This window comes from Pseudorca crassidens, chromosome 6 (assembly GCF_039906515.1).
Source record: "Pseudorca crassidens isolate mPseCra1 chromosome 6, mPseCra1.hap1, whole genome shotgun sequence".
Taxonomy (NCBI): Eukaryota; Metazoa; Chordata; class Mammalia; order Artiodactyla; family Delphinidae; genus Pseudorca; species Pseudorca crassidens.
Genome location: NC_090301.1, coordinates 25167658 through 25184291, shown reverse-complemented (window position 1 = coordinate 25184291; position 16634 = coordinate 25167658). Strand labels below are relative to the sequence as shown.

Genomic DNA, 16634 nt, shown 5'->3' with positions numbered 1-16634 from the left:
ACACAGCATCTCTGCTATTTCCTTCCAACAAGCTATGGTCATGAAGATTTATTTGAAGGTAGAAATTTGAACATTTTAAGAGCTAGAGCAGTATGTTTGTGGGGTACAGAGGAATCAGTCTTTGAGGCAGAAACTCAGTTTACTTTGAGAGGGTAAAAGAGGCTTACTCTGTAAGCAAGGCTTTTAGTGAAAGGCTAAACAGGTAACTTCTATCTGTTATTCTTGAGGAAATCTTGAGTGTAAGAAGTTAACATGAATGCAGAAGCTAAGTATACTGTTTAATAATTTAAATGAAAAATGTTAGCAGAATATGACCCTGAAGATATTTTCCTCTATAAATTTTGAATTAAACTGGCTTGTCTCTAAAGAGGTTATTCTTTCCTGAGTTGTGTGTATGTGTGCATGTGTGTGTGTGTGTGTGTGTGTGTGTGTGTGTGTGTTTATTCACCATTTGCCCCAGAGGAGACTAGGGTCCATGATCAGTTCATACCATGTATGATGTGTATGCTTAATTTTCCTTTTGCATCCTTACAGGGAGAAATGATAAGCACTGTACTGGGCTTAGCCCAGCATTACCTACACAGGGCTATGATGTTCACACATGGTAGTAGTGTACTTAGCTGACTAGCTGACTGTCAGATTTTCTATAATTGTGAGAGCTGGTTCTTAAATGCAGCCATTACTAAATATTAAAATATATAAACCCACAATTTAACTTTTATTTTAAAAAGGCAATATATACTTAAAATTCATTATATCCTGATTAGTTCACATCTATTGACTCTTTATGCTGGAAATACTACCTAAATGTATGCTAAGTGGGCATCTCTTCCAAAATCCACATTGGTTGCTAAAAAGGGATAACGTTAGGAATGTTTACACCATGAAAATCAGCAAACTCTACAAATTGGCGTGTTTTCTTCTTTATTTTGTGAAGAGAGGTTATTAAATATTTACCGGCACACTACTGACATGATATAATTTTAGACTGAAGAACTGATGCTTGGGGACATGTACTACTAAAACCTTTCTAAGGAAGCCACATTATATTCGATGCCTGGAGTGGGCATTTTCTTATGCAATGAATTGATGTTTCTACTAATTCAGAAACAGAAAATGAAATGAGCCTTCATCTGGAGAAGGGGCAAAAAGCCTAGCAGACAATAAAAGAGTCGGTTCTTAAGGTTTACAAATGGTCAGAGGGTCCCAATAGTTAGGGATATCCTCACCTACAACACAAGAGCAGGAACACAAAAATCAAGTTTGGGCCTCTCTGTCCCTCAATAAACATTATTATTATTAGCAAAATCTTGTTAATAACTAATGTCATTTATGCTTTGAGGAAATGGGGGTATAGTGGGTCTTCACAGCAGTTGAGGGACACAGTATAGCTGTGAGGTTTACTGTAGTCATTTGTGGCAGAAGCTGGGGTTGGCAGTAAGAGAACACAGCCAGAGTGGAGAGACTATGGAACTTATTCCAGATTTTAGGTGGTTTATATGTAAAAGGAAAGTGAAAACTAATTTATAATCATAAACTATTGAGGCCAATGTGTGTATATGTAAGTGTATGTGTGTGTATACACACATTTATACAATATGTTTACTTTATAAGTATATATTATATGTAAATGCATATATATATATGATTTGCAATAAAATAAAGTACCCCATGATATGAATGATAAATATGAGAACTGAGCTGAGCTAGGAAAGGTCTATTGTGGGAGAATTCTTCCATTCTGCCACCTGGGGTTGAGGTAAGGTACCCCTGAGGAATATTCTGTCACTTTCTAGAAAGCAAAGATCATACTTCTTTAATTTTATGTACATATACTATTTGATGAAAAAGTTAATTGAAAGAAAACTATTGCATTTGATGAAAATAAAGATTTGTCATAAAAAATTTATTCAAAAAGTGATACAATGCACTCTTATTCCAGGAAACTAAAGAATAAGAAAACCAAGCTAGCAGATACATTGTGCTTGTATCTTGTAACATTCTTACATAACAGTTTATCCTGGAGTGAACTTCAGTCAACCTGGAAAACCTCTTTTTATAAATATAATGATAAAGGCCCTCTCAGATAAGGGTAAGATTCAAGTCCCTACTCTCACCAACAGATAAAAAATATGGCAGAACTGCCACTTGCTCTTATTTTCTTAAAATATATTCCTAGATTCTATTCTGTTTGCTAATATTTTGTTTAGAAAAATTGCATCTGAATTCAATAAGTGATTTTTAGTTCTTTTGTTTTGTCAGATGAGATTCATGAAGAATTTATTTTATACATCTTTTCAAAGAACTATCTTTTGGGTTCATGCAGATTCATTTAGGCTTTCTAATGCGTTTTCACATTTTTCTATTTCCCTAATTAAAACTTTTATCTTAAAACTTTTAAAAACAATATGCATAATTTGATTCTATATATGCATTTATGTAAAAGTGGATATGTGTGTATATAATACACAGAAACTGAAGCTGTATTGAAATGCACTGTGGGCAAATTTTGTTTTTTATTCTACTACAAAATTCTAAACTTTGAAGAGTGCATGTATTTTACGTAACTATTTTAACAGTGAAGGAGTAACAACAGGTGATAAACTAAGAAAATCAAGTTTAACTGTATTTTGACATCCGATTATTTTCTAGTTCAACAAAATTATCTAGATAGGACACAACATGCAGTATTAGTTAGGAGCAGACAATTATTAAGATATGTAAGAGTCATTAAAAGAAAAATATAGTTTTAAGTTTTACTAATTTTTTTTTTTTTTTTTTTTTTTTTTTTGCGGTACGCGGGCCTCTCACTGTTGTGGCCTCTCCCGTTGCGGAGCACAGGCTCCGGACGCGCAGGCTCAGCGGCCATGGCTCCCGGGCCCAGCCACTCCGCGGCATGTGGGATCTTCCCGGACCGGGACACGAACCTGTGTCCCCTGCATCGGCAGGCGGACTCTCAACCACTGCGCCACCAGGGAAGCCCTACTAATGGTTTTAATGCAGGTGGAAAATCTGGTTTAAACAAACGATTAGTCTTCAGATTATGTTTGTGAACTTAATGCTCTTTTATGAATCTTCCAATTCCCCCACACTCCCACTGTGTCATTAGCTGGTATTTGGTTTGAGAAAGCAATTGAGAATGAGAGGTGCATCTGGTGTAAGCTAAAAAAAAAAGACTAGGATCTGCAGCATCTGAGTTGTAGCTTTCAGTGTCTCAGTGAGATCAAGCTATGAAATATTATCTTCTGGATGCTAAAACACACATGAAACAGAAATATAATAGAATATCCACTAATTAATATATAATGAAAATGTAACTGTCACATATAAAAATAATTCTGTCCACATATGGTCAAGTCATATGAAAAAAACACATCTTAATCAGAAGACACTTTATTCCTTTACTATAAGAAATCACTCAAATTTTGACTCATATTAACTCATTTCTTCCTCATAATAATCCATAATAACCCTAGGAAGTTGATAATATAAGCTCTTAGCCAAGAACCTATGTGTGATCTTTCAAGCCTGACCATAGGTAGCTACGAAGGCTTTACCTGGCAGCCCTCACAGAGGAAAGCAGCCCTCCTTACAGCAGAGGTGGTGCACAGTCAATGTGCTGAGGTCTCTGAAGGGAGCTGCTTTCAAGGAGGACTCAGGGCTCCCTGACAAGCCATGCTTTTAAGCATGTTGACATTCCTAGCCCAGGTGCTTCCAGTAGGAGGCCTCTTTTTCAAGTGCCTGCCTTGGGTGCCTTTGCTGAAATGTCCTTAGAGGGGTGGGGGGGAACCCACTCTGGCTCATTACTCAGTACTTTCCCACTCTCAGCCCTTTCCCCTCTTCCTCCCTCCCCTCTCCCTTCTGGCCCCCAGATCCATAAAACTTCAGGCAGGAGCCTTTGCTTGGGGGCTCCCTCAGCAGTGAGACAATTTCCTGTGTTTGTGTTGATCAGCCTGATCCATCTGACTCTCTCCTGGAGCTGTTCCATGGTGAAAAATGGCACGGTGGAGGACTTGGTGCTTTTTCCACTGCAGCTTCTTGCTTATACTATTGCCTTAAGTGATTAAAAGCTTGAGTGTTACCTTCTTTTTGGTTCTTTGTCTTAACTGACCACCATGAAATCTAGCGGCTCAGCTAAGCTCTTGACTCTCTCCTTTTATAGTCGTGGAAATGGAGATGCTGAGAGCATAAGTGACTTGCCCAAGGTCACATAACTAGTAAGAGGCAATGTTAGATTTCAAACAAGCCTGTTAGCCTCCTAAATCCATTCTCTTAACTATACATCTTCTTCTTGGAAAATATCGTTGTCTATTTTTCCATGTTCAGATTCTGATCTACTTCCATTTGCTTAATTATTAGAGGGCAAGTAATTTCCATCATTTTGATATTCTCATGTTGATGAGCATTATTATAGAGCTCCAGGTAAGTGAAACATAACTCACTATATGATTTTTTTTCACTCTGAAGGGCAGCTTGTTGCACAGGCCCTATTGACATAGCTATTCAAGGATGTTAGAATGTTAGAGAAGTCTTGCTAGGGATCTGTACAAGAAAAAAGACACTCGTCTCTACTTTATCCTGCTAAAGTTTAGACTGAAGTATCTCAAATATTTTGAAAAATACAATTTGGTTAAAATTATTCCAAAATAACATATTTTGAAAGAAGTAGTATCATTTAAAAATTGTTTTTACACACACTTCAAACCTTTTCCTCATTGTTTCAATTATAGCCAAAAAGTATGTCAATAAAAAGCCAGGTTGCTCTTGAAAACATTGCACTTTTCTGCTTTAAGAATTAGTACTCAGTCCATTCTCTACATCTGTGTCCTTATTCCTGCCCCACCCCTAGGTTGCCATCAGAATTTTTTTTTTTTTTAGATTCAGGGAGATCAGCTCGGTGCTTTGTGACCACCTAGAGGGGTGGGGTGGGGATATGGGGATATATGTATACATAGAGCTGATTCACTTTGTTATACAGCAGAAACTAACACAACATTGTAAAGCAATTATACTCCAATAAAGATGTGAAAAAAAAAAAAAGAATTAGTATTGTACCAAAACCCAAAAGCATACGTTAAGAAATACTTTGCAAAATATCACTTAAGAATGAATTATCCTTAAATTCTTGGTCAAAATTATGTGATTTGAACATATTTACAATTATTAAACAAATCAGTGTCTCCAAACACTAAAGGAAAAGTAGACACATATTTTATCTTATAATTATTATAAATATAAAATATAAATAGAACATAAATATAATTAATAGAAATAGTATAACATAATTATATAAGTATAAATTAAATTAAGCATATACATGTGTATTGCCATCTTTACCTGAAATAGACTTGAAATGGATAAAATACCTGTCTGTGGATTATAATTTATTCTTCACATCCATTCTCTTAAATATAAGTGATGGATGGAATAAAATATAACAAATTCATCTGATTTTCCTATTTATGACCTGATCTATTTCATTTATTTATCTATTTATTCAGTATATATCTGTTATCCATCTATCATGTGCTAGAACAGAGGACAGGATGATGAATTGGACCTTGTCCACAAGAACTTTTCATTTTAGAGTGAGTTAGGGTTCAGCACTGGTTATTATAGGGTTACACAGGAAAAGTTACCTAATCTTGCTTATAGAAGAGAACACTTCTTAGAAGAGATAACAACTGATGAGTATCTTAAAGTATGAATAAAATTTGCCCAGCAAACAAAAGAGGAAGGGCAGTGAAGACAAAGAAATTTTAAGAACTCATTCTATAGAGGGGGAAAATAAGTAGGAATCTGCTGAAAACTCCAAGTTGTTGGTTTTGACCCTACATTAGTCAGTTGCAGTTACAGTGTTTTTAGACAAGGTCATGGTTAGATTTCCATTAAATACAGCTCTTGCTGGCAGTTTGTCAGGTGGAGTTGTCAGGACTGAAGGCAAGGAGAGTAGTTAAACACAGGGGCTCTTAACCAAGGGTTCTTGGGCCCCTAAAGGGGCTGTGGATAGAATTTATGAGGTTCTTGAACTTGATGGGGGAAATGTTACATTAGTTTTGGGTCTCACATTTAAGTCTTTAAACCATGTTGAGTTAATTTTATATATAGCATAAGATAAAAATCTAACTTCATTTTTGTGTCTGTGGCTATCCAGTTTTCCCAACACCATTTGTTAAAGTGACTTCCCTTTTTAAAATAATATTTATGCCAATTACTATTTCAAACTGTATTACATATTAATCCCACTGTTAGAATACTTTATGTAATATAATAATAAAGAAGTATATTACTATATCACATAAAGTATGCTGATAGGTGTATTTCAATTTAATTTTTGTTGTAATCCTTTATAATTTATTTTATAAATTTATTGATTTTATACATATTAATTGATGATATAAAATATTCATTTTGAGCCTATTTATTTATTTTAAATATTATGAGAAGGGGGCTATGGGTTCACCAGACTGCTACAAGGGTCATGTCCTCAAAAAATATTAAGAATTCAGAGACTGTTCCAAGAATTCAGGCAACAGACGAAGTCTTGAACTAGAGCAATGGTATTAAAAAATACGTACAATGAAGAAATAGGCAAATTCAGCATGATTTAGCAATTAAATAAATGTCAAGAACCAAAGATAAGGTGAACTCAGTGATGCCTACCAACGTCTTAACTTGGGTGATTTGATTGGTTGGTGGTGGGTAGTTCTGGTACTTAGTGGGGAAGCTGACTTTTAAACCATGAGAACAGCCAGTAATCACCCATGGGGAGAAGGCGAGTGAAGAAACTGACTCAGGATAAAGCCATGGAAAACCAATATTCAAGGCCATCCAATTTATTATTATCAGATATGGTATCATTCACTGTATATAATGTGTCAGCAAATAAAACTCATATGTAAAGAATAAAACTTCAACAAGCAATTGGTGGTTAATCTGTAAAGAATCATTTGTTATGATTCTACTCTGCATTTATAGTTTTTGTACCTGCAATTTTTTGCATGCAAAAAAAATACAGCTACTGGTGCCTAATTATAGCCACAAACATCCAAATTTACCCTCAAAAGAATAACACAAAGAGATACCATCTGTGAAAGTGCAGTAAATCCCTCACACCTTTCCTGCTCCACATCCTGTAAGGCTGGTGGACACATTCCCTTTGGCTTCTATCTTGGGCTTTATTCTTGCCTGATCTCATTCATGCATTATAGGCTAATAACTAATAATCTGAAAGTCAGTAGGCCTTTCCTCTTATCCAAACATTATGATTTTCCCCCCTCATATAAAGTGTACTACGGTATGGGCAGACTGAAAAATGGAAGCCATGTCTGAAGCACATCATTTGCTTTGTTAGTGTGGACAGATTCAATTTTTCGTTCACATGTAATTTTACAAGGTATGCAACTTGAACACTGTTGAACAAAGATGATATCTCATACAAATTTCTGCTTAAAGGTGACAAGCAAATTATGTTACTTTACTTTTTAAAGAAAGTTTTAGCCACTTATTAGAAACACAGCTGTCAGTTTTGTCAAGTATATTCATATTTCTCTGTTATTAGGACCATCAAGAAGTTTAATAATTGTCCCTTGGAATTTGATTTCCTACAAAAGTGCTATAACACAATCAGTACTATTGCAAATAATCATTGAACTGTATGAAGATAGTTACGATTTCAGATGGGAAACATATAATAATAGATGAGAAATATAAAACCCAGGGTAATTCTTGATAAAGATTCTGTTCTCATACATATGTCAGTAATAATAAATGTGGGGACAACATAACCTGCTGTATAAAAGTGAAACAGATTCCCAGCAGTATAATTTCCAAAGGCTTTAATGAGAGTTCAAATATTACTTGCTTATCATTTAATCATATTAAACAGTTTGAATCTAATAAATCCTCTGTTGTAGAAATACTATACACTTTAAGAATGGGAAATTGGCTAGTTTATTAGGCTAATGACTAAAACCAGAATGTAATATATATTTCTTCTGTATGAAATATATATTTCTCCATTCTATTTATAGTGTTTAGAATTGTCATAAGGTACTACCATGAAGGTTTTAGGGGTAAATGAAGGCTTAGGAATTCTAAAATTTTCACTGGTTTTTATTTCTTATCTAAAAAATTCAGTGAATAGGAAAGTACATTTTTGTTCTACTACCTTTTTCTCAGTGGTATATGAGTCACAAAGAGTTGAAGTAGCAGTTACACACCAGCCTTAAGTTTATGGACAATGGGCCACATGCTTAGACATTAGAAATATGGTAAAATAATTTAGATTTAGCAAAAGGGATCAGGTTAAGACAATGAGAATTTGTAAAGGGGGAGTATCATTCTAAAAAGAGAGTTAATTAGAAGCAAAAAGAATGTCCTGTCATACATAAATAAACATTTCAATGGATGCAGTCAAAATTCAAAATACTATTAATGACATGATAAACATAAGCCATTCTTGTGAAAACAAGAGGTAGAAGAATCTCTTGAGACATTAAAAAGGATAAAGCTACTCACATCCTGAGCTACCATTTGTTGACACCAGAGTCAGGTTGGAAGGCCATGGATTCCGAACAATATCTTGCCAATGAATTGTGTCTGTATAACAAAGAAACTTGTTCTGGTCTACATAGACTCCACCGTTTAGGATTTCTGTATTCAAACAAACAAACAAACATAGATTTGTTGTCAAACTTTTTGATGATAAAAGGTAGTCAATAAAAATGATTTACTGTTAAGCTATTTTCAGTGTTAAATTACAGTTACTTTGTTAATAGCCAAGATATCTTTAAAAATATCTTTTTCCTGAGCCATATAGGTTGCAGAAATTTGAAAACATTGAACAATACAAAGAAAAACAACCACTCATAATTGAAGCACTCAGAGAGAAACACTCTTCACTTTTTGGTACAGATGCTATCAGTCTTTTTTTATTTCCTCTGAAATTGGAATAATATTACATATAATATTCATAACCTGCTAGTTTTGTTAATACTAACTGGTGAGTATTCAATGGTAATTAAATATTATTCTATGTTATTTCTAAGGAGCATATAATATGTTAGGGTATAACTTAAACAGTACTTACTTAACCAATGCCTTCTTATTGGTAATTTAACTTGTTTATCTCTGATTAGTTCTTTAAAATTCTTTCTATAAATAACATTCACAGATTGTGAATATTTTTAAGACAGATTATTAATATTTTTAAGACTTTTGCTACAAATTGTCAAATTTCCCTTAAAAATATTGTTTCAGTCAATGTGACACTGACAGGAATCAGTTAGGTAATAAGTAGTGCAAAGTGGAAGCCAAAATTAATGCTTCAATCACAAAAGTGTTCTTTGTTCATCTCAAAGGTAGTCAACAGAATTGCCAATTATTCGTTAAGAACGACACACAGCAAGATATCGTAAAAACTCTCTGGTTCATTGGAATAAGGGCAAGATTGTGGGATTATGTGCATCAGAGCCAAGTTTTACTTGATTCTCTATTTCACTACTCTAGCCTTAATCAACTAACTTGTCCTCTCTGAACAATGGCTGATCATATACACAGATTCTCATTCAGATAGCTTTAGGTTATCCAGAAAAAATGTAGATATTCCCTCTGAAAATACTATTCTTATCATTTTAAGAAATTGGCGAGAAATACACATAGCATCTTCCTACCCAATATCTACCACATTTTTTCTTCTTGTCCAATACAAGAACAAGGTAAGAGAAATCATATATCAGTCCATAAAGCATCCAGATACAAATAACAAAAGTCCAATTAACAGTAATTTATATAGATAAGGGATGATTTTTCTCACATAATATGAAACCTATCGGAGGCAGTGTGGATATTAGTTTAGCTGTTCTGCAGTACCCACAACCTGCTATGTATGTTGGCTTTATTCATTCAAGGCATATGATGGCTGCTGCATCTAAAGGTGTTTGTTTGAATTCAAGGCAAGGTAAAGACAGAAGAGCAAGCAGGAGACTTCATCTGGTGAAGCTTCAACTTTCAATTTGGAAAGACATGCTTTCCCCAAGGATTATGTCTGCATTACAATGGCCAGAACAATATCCCATGGCCATTCCTACTGCAAGAGAGGCTGAGTGAGCAAGTATGTAGGTGAACATATTGTTATTCAAACAAAAGCCAAATGTGTAGGGGTGTTAGTGAGGAAGAAGAGGTCCGTGATACTGGGAAGGCAACTAACTCCATCTCTTGTGCTGGCCTTAAGAAAATCACCTCTCCTGTGCAGTATCCCAAGCTAAACCTTTAAGAGTCCCCTTAAACCGAAAAGGGGCATAAAAGAATGAATGGGGGCTTCCCTGGTGGCGCAGTGGTTGAGAGTCCGCCTGCCGATGCAGGGGACACGTGTTCGTGCCCCGGTCCGGGAAGATGCCACATGCCGCGGAGCGGCTGGGCCCGGGAGCCATGGCCGCTGGGCCTGCACGTCCGGAGCCTGTGCTCCGCAACAGGAGAGGCCACAACAGTGAGAGGCCCGCGTACCGCAGAAAAAAAAAAAAAAAAAAAACACATAAAAAAGGTATTTGTGGAAGTAAGATTGGTGGTCACATATAAAATGCCTTAGTACTTTGCATATATAAAATCCTTCAGATTAATTTTGACATTTCAGGGATTTCCACATTTAAAATCAATCCCATTTCCATCATTAATCCTTTCACTGACTATTGCATCCATTTCCTCAAGTGAGGGGAAAAAAAAAAAAAAGAAACAAAAAGAAATTAGATAATGTTTCTACTTCTAAAACCCAGTTCATTCCTTTTCATGACCTAACAATACAACCTTCATCAAAGCAGAGGGGAGATGTAAGATGTAATAAAGATTGTGAAAATGGATTTCTACACTAATGTTTGGCATTAAGTCTCTATCTAAGAAATGTGACGATCTCATACTAATAGCTTTCTCATGAGACATTAGGTGATGCTCTTCTGCTCTAGGAACAATTCTTCATTAGGTGACAAAGAAAGGAGATTTTGACTGCTATCCAGGAAATGAAAGTTATTTTTCAGTCTACATTTGGAAAAGTTCTACTTAAAAAAAAAATGTGAAGAGAAAAGGTAATAGCTCAAACATTGTAGAAAGAGTATATTTTTCAGGAGTTACATTTTAATTCAAATAGTTCATACTGACGGATCACAGTATCCATCTACAACTTCCTATCTAAAAATATTTAAATAGAATCAGATTATATTATACTGAACAATAATCTCATCAAATCCTGTTCTTCGATAAAAATTAATCTGTTACCAATGTTGACATCTGTTTCTTAGAAATACTCTGTTCAAGAGCTTGGCTTATACTTGGAAAATGATTTAGAAAAGAGGCAATAATAATTCAAGTATAATCTTACATGTTAAAATTTTAAATTAATACTACAATCATGATCAATCTGGATGAGACTTTTATTCTGAATTCAAAACCCAGCATCTGCTAGCAATTCTGGATCAGGGGGATTTGTAAAGTTTTAGCATTTAATAATGTATATGTATATTTTCCCTGAAAATAGTCTTTTTTTCTGTTATGTTTGGCTTAGACCATAATCTGTAGTTGAATGTCATAACCTCACAATCAGAAAGTGTATATTTTATTGATATTTATAGAAGTTTTTATGTACATTTCATCTTACATTTTCTTTTGATCAACCTGATTACTTAAACGTGTCAGAAAATAATGTCAAAATTGCACTTATTCATTTATATGGTTTACATTATTTTATAAGTTTATACAGTGTTAAAATATTAATTTAATATGCTTCTGTGGGGAAATATTCAGTTAGATTTATTGCTGGACTAAGCAAATTCTAGGGAAATGTATTGACCTGCAAGAAAGTTGTTAAAAGACACAGATTATTTGCTGGACAAAAGGGATAGCTAATGTGTCTGCCTTCGCTGACTATACAGGCTTTTTTAAAATTATATGTTTAGATTAGAAAAAGGGACAAAGATTGGAAAGAGAAAAGCTTGGTAAGATATTTATCCAGGACGATACCAGAAAAGTGTCCGGCTGTACTTTAAATCTACCTTTGCTAACAGATTAGTTTCTATCAGTTTTACTAAAGATTTATTAGAAGGTACCACCTTTGTTACACCAAGAGCTTCTATCCCATTAGCATGAAATAAAGTGATTAATAATTATATTTTAAGACCATGACAAAAAGACAATTTCTAAGGAAGATAGGCAAATGAGACCCAGACTTCATTGATATTCAAACAAAGATGCCTGGAAGTGTGGAAGGACTCAAAAAATGTTGAATAACTAAGAAGTTCAAGGTAATCTCATTACATTGAATTTCACTTTCCCTGTAGGAAATATATCACAGTAAATAAAGAGAGACACAAATAGATTCTTAGTCATTGAAATAATTGGTAGAAAACAATCTGTTATGAATTTTCTTATCATATTATATAAAAATATTTCCACCAAGTTCACAAAACTATGTCTCCTTTAAAAATGCCACCATTAAATATAATAAGATATATTAAATACAACTTTCTATGAAAAAAAGTATAATTTCATTTCTTAAAAAACTCCACTAAACACTTAAGTATGTTTGTGTCTCAAACACTTCCTACTAGATTAATACATGCAAGTCAAGTAAAAAAAGAGAAAAAAAAAAGCATGACTTTTTTTTTGTATTCAGAGTAAGTATACTGTAGTCCACACTACTCTCCAATGTGTTAAATTTAACATATACAGCACATGATTTGTAACTGAAATAATTAGACTAAACTCCATGAAGGCAAGGGCTATTTTTCAGCGCTGTATCTATATTATCAAACTTGGAGCAATATTTAGTCAATGAATATTTGTTAAATTGAACTGAAAAAACTTGTACCCTGATATTTGTCACCAACATTGATCAACTAACTTCTGTTATAGTTCCTAATTTTAAATTACATTCTGACAAAATCAAAGTAAGAATGAAAGTTATCTTTTTTCCATAAACACTCTACAGTTGATTTTTATTGGTCCTACATTTCATTAAGCCAGGGGTCATTTTTGTTTTGTTCAAAACTGTATCCCCAGTGTCTATCATGAAAGGCACAAGCCAGATACACAATAAATGTTTGCTTCATAAAAGAAAATATAATATCTGGAGTATAAAAAAATGAAATACATATATAATTTTGAGGTTAGAGTTTTTATAAGTTGAAAGAGAAATAGTTTTTATTACATAAAATGCTGATAATTGATAATGTGCAAAATTACTGCAGGCAGTACATTAAATATTTATAAGGTACATTTAGATATATTCATCGGTATCCCTAAACCTATTTTGTGTACCAAATTCAGTTATCATTTATCAGGTGAATAATGATGATTATGAGCTATCCCAGACAGATAAAATTCCCCCAAACCTGTACCAATTACCTAGCATGTGCTACACAAAAGTCTAAATGCGTGTTTTTATGTTGAACCATAAATCTACCTCACATTGTTCCTTAAATTACTTTTTAGAAAGCTGTAAAGTGTCAATATGACATTTTAAAGAAGGTGTAAAGTACTTGTGTCTCAGAGATCCAATCCACAAAGTTTGTACATTTAACCATTTCTTCCCTCGAGTCTCATTTGCATGAGTCTAATAAAGAAGGAAATGTTTGTGTTATTTAAATAGTTATTTTGTGCTTTTCATTTCTTTTCAAATGCTAGTTATTATAGTGAATTTGGGGGATGAGTTACCATTAAGAGAATCATTGACATTTTGCAAATATATTCTCGCAAAAGAAAATGTGATAAAATACTAAATCTTGGCTGTTTTTTGCCCCTGCCCTGTAAGAAATAGCCTGATTGTAATGTAGCATCCCTGCTGAAAATACAGATTAATATGACCTTCTGACTAGGTTTTAGGAGTCAACAAAATTGCTTTGACTCCCAAGCACAATTCATAAATAAGACTGAATGTCTTTCTCTTTTTACAAAATAAAGATTATAATTTTAAATGCAGTTAGCCATATTTCACTTGAGTTTACGTGATCAGTATCAATAGTAAACTTTTTACCTCTACTCACAAAGCTAACAAGCACAATGATATAAGAAATATCTAATAAGCAAGGATGAAATACTTAACCTCAATCCCTGACTGCGTATTTAAATGTCTTGTTTTGCATGGGTGCATTTACAGGTCAACCTTAGAATTAAAATGATAATAAAAGTAAATAAAGATTAGAAATATTGCACTTGTCTAATTGGGAACGTCTGAATAATGCATACATCAGAATTCTATTGCTTATCCAAGCCAAAGGTCACAATCAAGAAGTCAAAGTCCAAAGTGGCAAAAGCCCATTTTCAAGATGAAGCTGCAGGAAGCAGTTACTGGATTTTCTCAGACATAAAGCAATGTATCTTTCTCACTGTCGTCACCTTAAGCCACGAAAGTCTGTTGGCAGATAATGATACAAAAGTAATACAGCTCACATCATCCACCTGTGATACTTAATACATCATCTCTGGAATGGACTTGGGCCAGAGATTCCTGTATCTTTCCCAAACCCAGACCTTTCAGCTGGGAGCACAATGAATTGCTGCTACCCCACTGGGTCAGCCCTCAAGGTTCATTATTAATAAGCTGAGACTCTAAAGGCTAATGAGAACCGGGTGCTTGAGGAGACAATGGCACATTCATCATCAATCAAGCTTTGAAGTTTTTATACAGATGATTTAAGGAGAGTTGAAGTGTGCAAAATTGAAATGTCACATTTGTATTGGGAGTGGGGAGAGGGTGATAATGTAAATGAGTGATGTAACCTTCTGTATTTCAGCTCGATGATCAGAGTCAAAAGCTCATGGTTGTGGACACTGGATACCGAATGTTAGGAAATAACAGTGGACAGTTTTTCAAACAGAGCAAGGCAATTTCAAGAAGAAATTATTAGATTCATTGACTGAAAGTTAGCTTAAGATAGAAAATAGTGGCAAAAATATCTTGATTTCAATTGAATGGAGCTTAGTAATTCTCTCCATAATGTTCCAATGTACTAATACTTCAGGATCCAAAACAAGTCTCAGCTTTCAATATGTTGTAGCTTGAGTCCTAGCTCTGCTGAGAAGTCTACTATGACCGTCTAGTTTTCAGAGGTGAATTGCCTCTAACTTTTATGACATTGATTATCTGAACCATTCATCTAACAGAACAAATGCCACCTTATCTTCTTTATTCTTTTGTATATTGTCTCCCCTATCATAATGTACGTCTCTAGAGGATAAGAACCATGACATACATCTTTCTGCGGCCCTGGTACCAAAGAAAGTGTCAAGCACATAGTAGAAATTCAAATGGTTTTGATGATTATAATGATACTGACATCTTCAGAACATGACTAACATTTGTAAAAAGTTCTTAGTTGCTTAATTAATAACATAATAGTGATATCTTCTCCTTATGCAGTAGATGATGTTTACATTATAAACCACATAAAATATTGAATACAATTTGTGTGATCTTAATGTATCAATTCTTTCTATCCATTAGGAAAGTAGTAATCCACTTAAACATTCATATTCTCTGGAAAAATTTAAAAATAAATTTTGTCTTGTAACTGGCTTTAAATTACAAATACAGAATTTCCTTCTCAAATTGTTCTCTTACCTCATTATATAATTCTATGTGTGTGTCAACATGTTTGATATTTTTCTTCTAATAATTTCTCCCAAACTTGTACTCCCCCTGTATTTCCTTATTTCCATTACAACCAAAATAAAATGCTGTAAAAGTCAATTAGACTCAAAACTTGAGATTTGTAATTAATACTTCCAGCTCAATATTTAGTCAGTCACGACACCCTAAATAAAATCCTCATAACGTTTGTTTTAATTTATCCCATTCTTTTTTATATTACCTGCTCCTTATTAATTTAGGTTCTATTATCTCATACCAGATTCAACGTTTTGCTTCTAACCTACCATCTCCACAAATCCATCTTACATATTAAAGTCATAATATCTTGTATACTATAGCTAGATATATAGAAAGATAGAAAGAAAGATAGAGATGTAGATAGCTATACTATAGGTAGGTGGGTGGGTAGAGAGATAGATTAATATTTCTCTATTAGGGCTTTGAGTATGAAAGCAATAATATTAAATGTAGTTAACTGGGTAAAACTAAGTTCAAAATCTAGTTTTTCACTTGCTAGATGTGTGACCTTGTATACATTTCTGAGACTCAGTTTGTTCAACTCTATAATGGGAATATTGTAATCATACGATCTGTCACACAGTTGTTGATTATATTACACTTTATATTTAGTAATTACTCAAATAGCTGTTCACTGATTATGTTGTCTCTTAAAGAGGGTCCCTGCAAACAGCCACAAGACAATTATACAATACTTATGTCTCATTGGTCTGAATTCAGTCATGGAGCCACAGCTGGGCATGAAAGGCAGGGAATCACAGTCTTTGTACTGAGTGTTATATGACTAGCTAAACTTTATATACTATTTAAAACTTAGACAGATGTAATGGAATTGGGAGACAACAAGCAGTCTCTGCCATACTGACTCAAAAGAAATCTCTTGGCATCTTATATATGCTTATAAAACATAAATCTTGTGAATTGAACAGGCATAAAGATTTTTTGCAAAATTTGCATTGAAGTACAATATACGTACACA

General features: G+C 33.9%; 1 protein-coding gene across 1 annotated transcript in view; it reads right to left on the bottom strand.

Moving 5' to 3' along the window:
• Window positions 1-16634, bottom strand: part of ERBB4 (erb-b2 receptor tyrosine kinase 4) — a 1112967-nt gene that overhangs the window by 371599 nt on the left and 724734 nt on the right. Inside the window, exon 4 of the mRNA XM_067740710.1 lies at window positions 8521-8655. Within this exon, the coding sequence (XP_067596811.1) occupies window positions 8521-8655 (135 nt within the window). The remainder of the gene's footprint in view (window positions 1-8520; window positions 8656-16634) is intronic.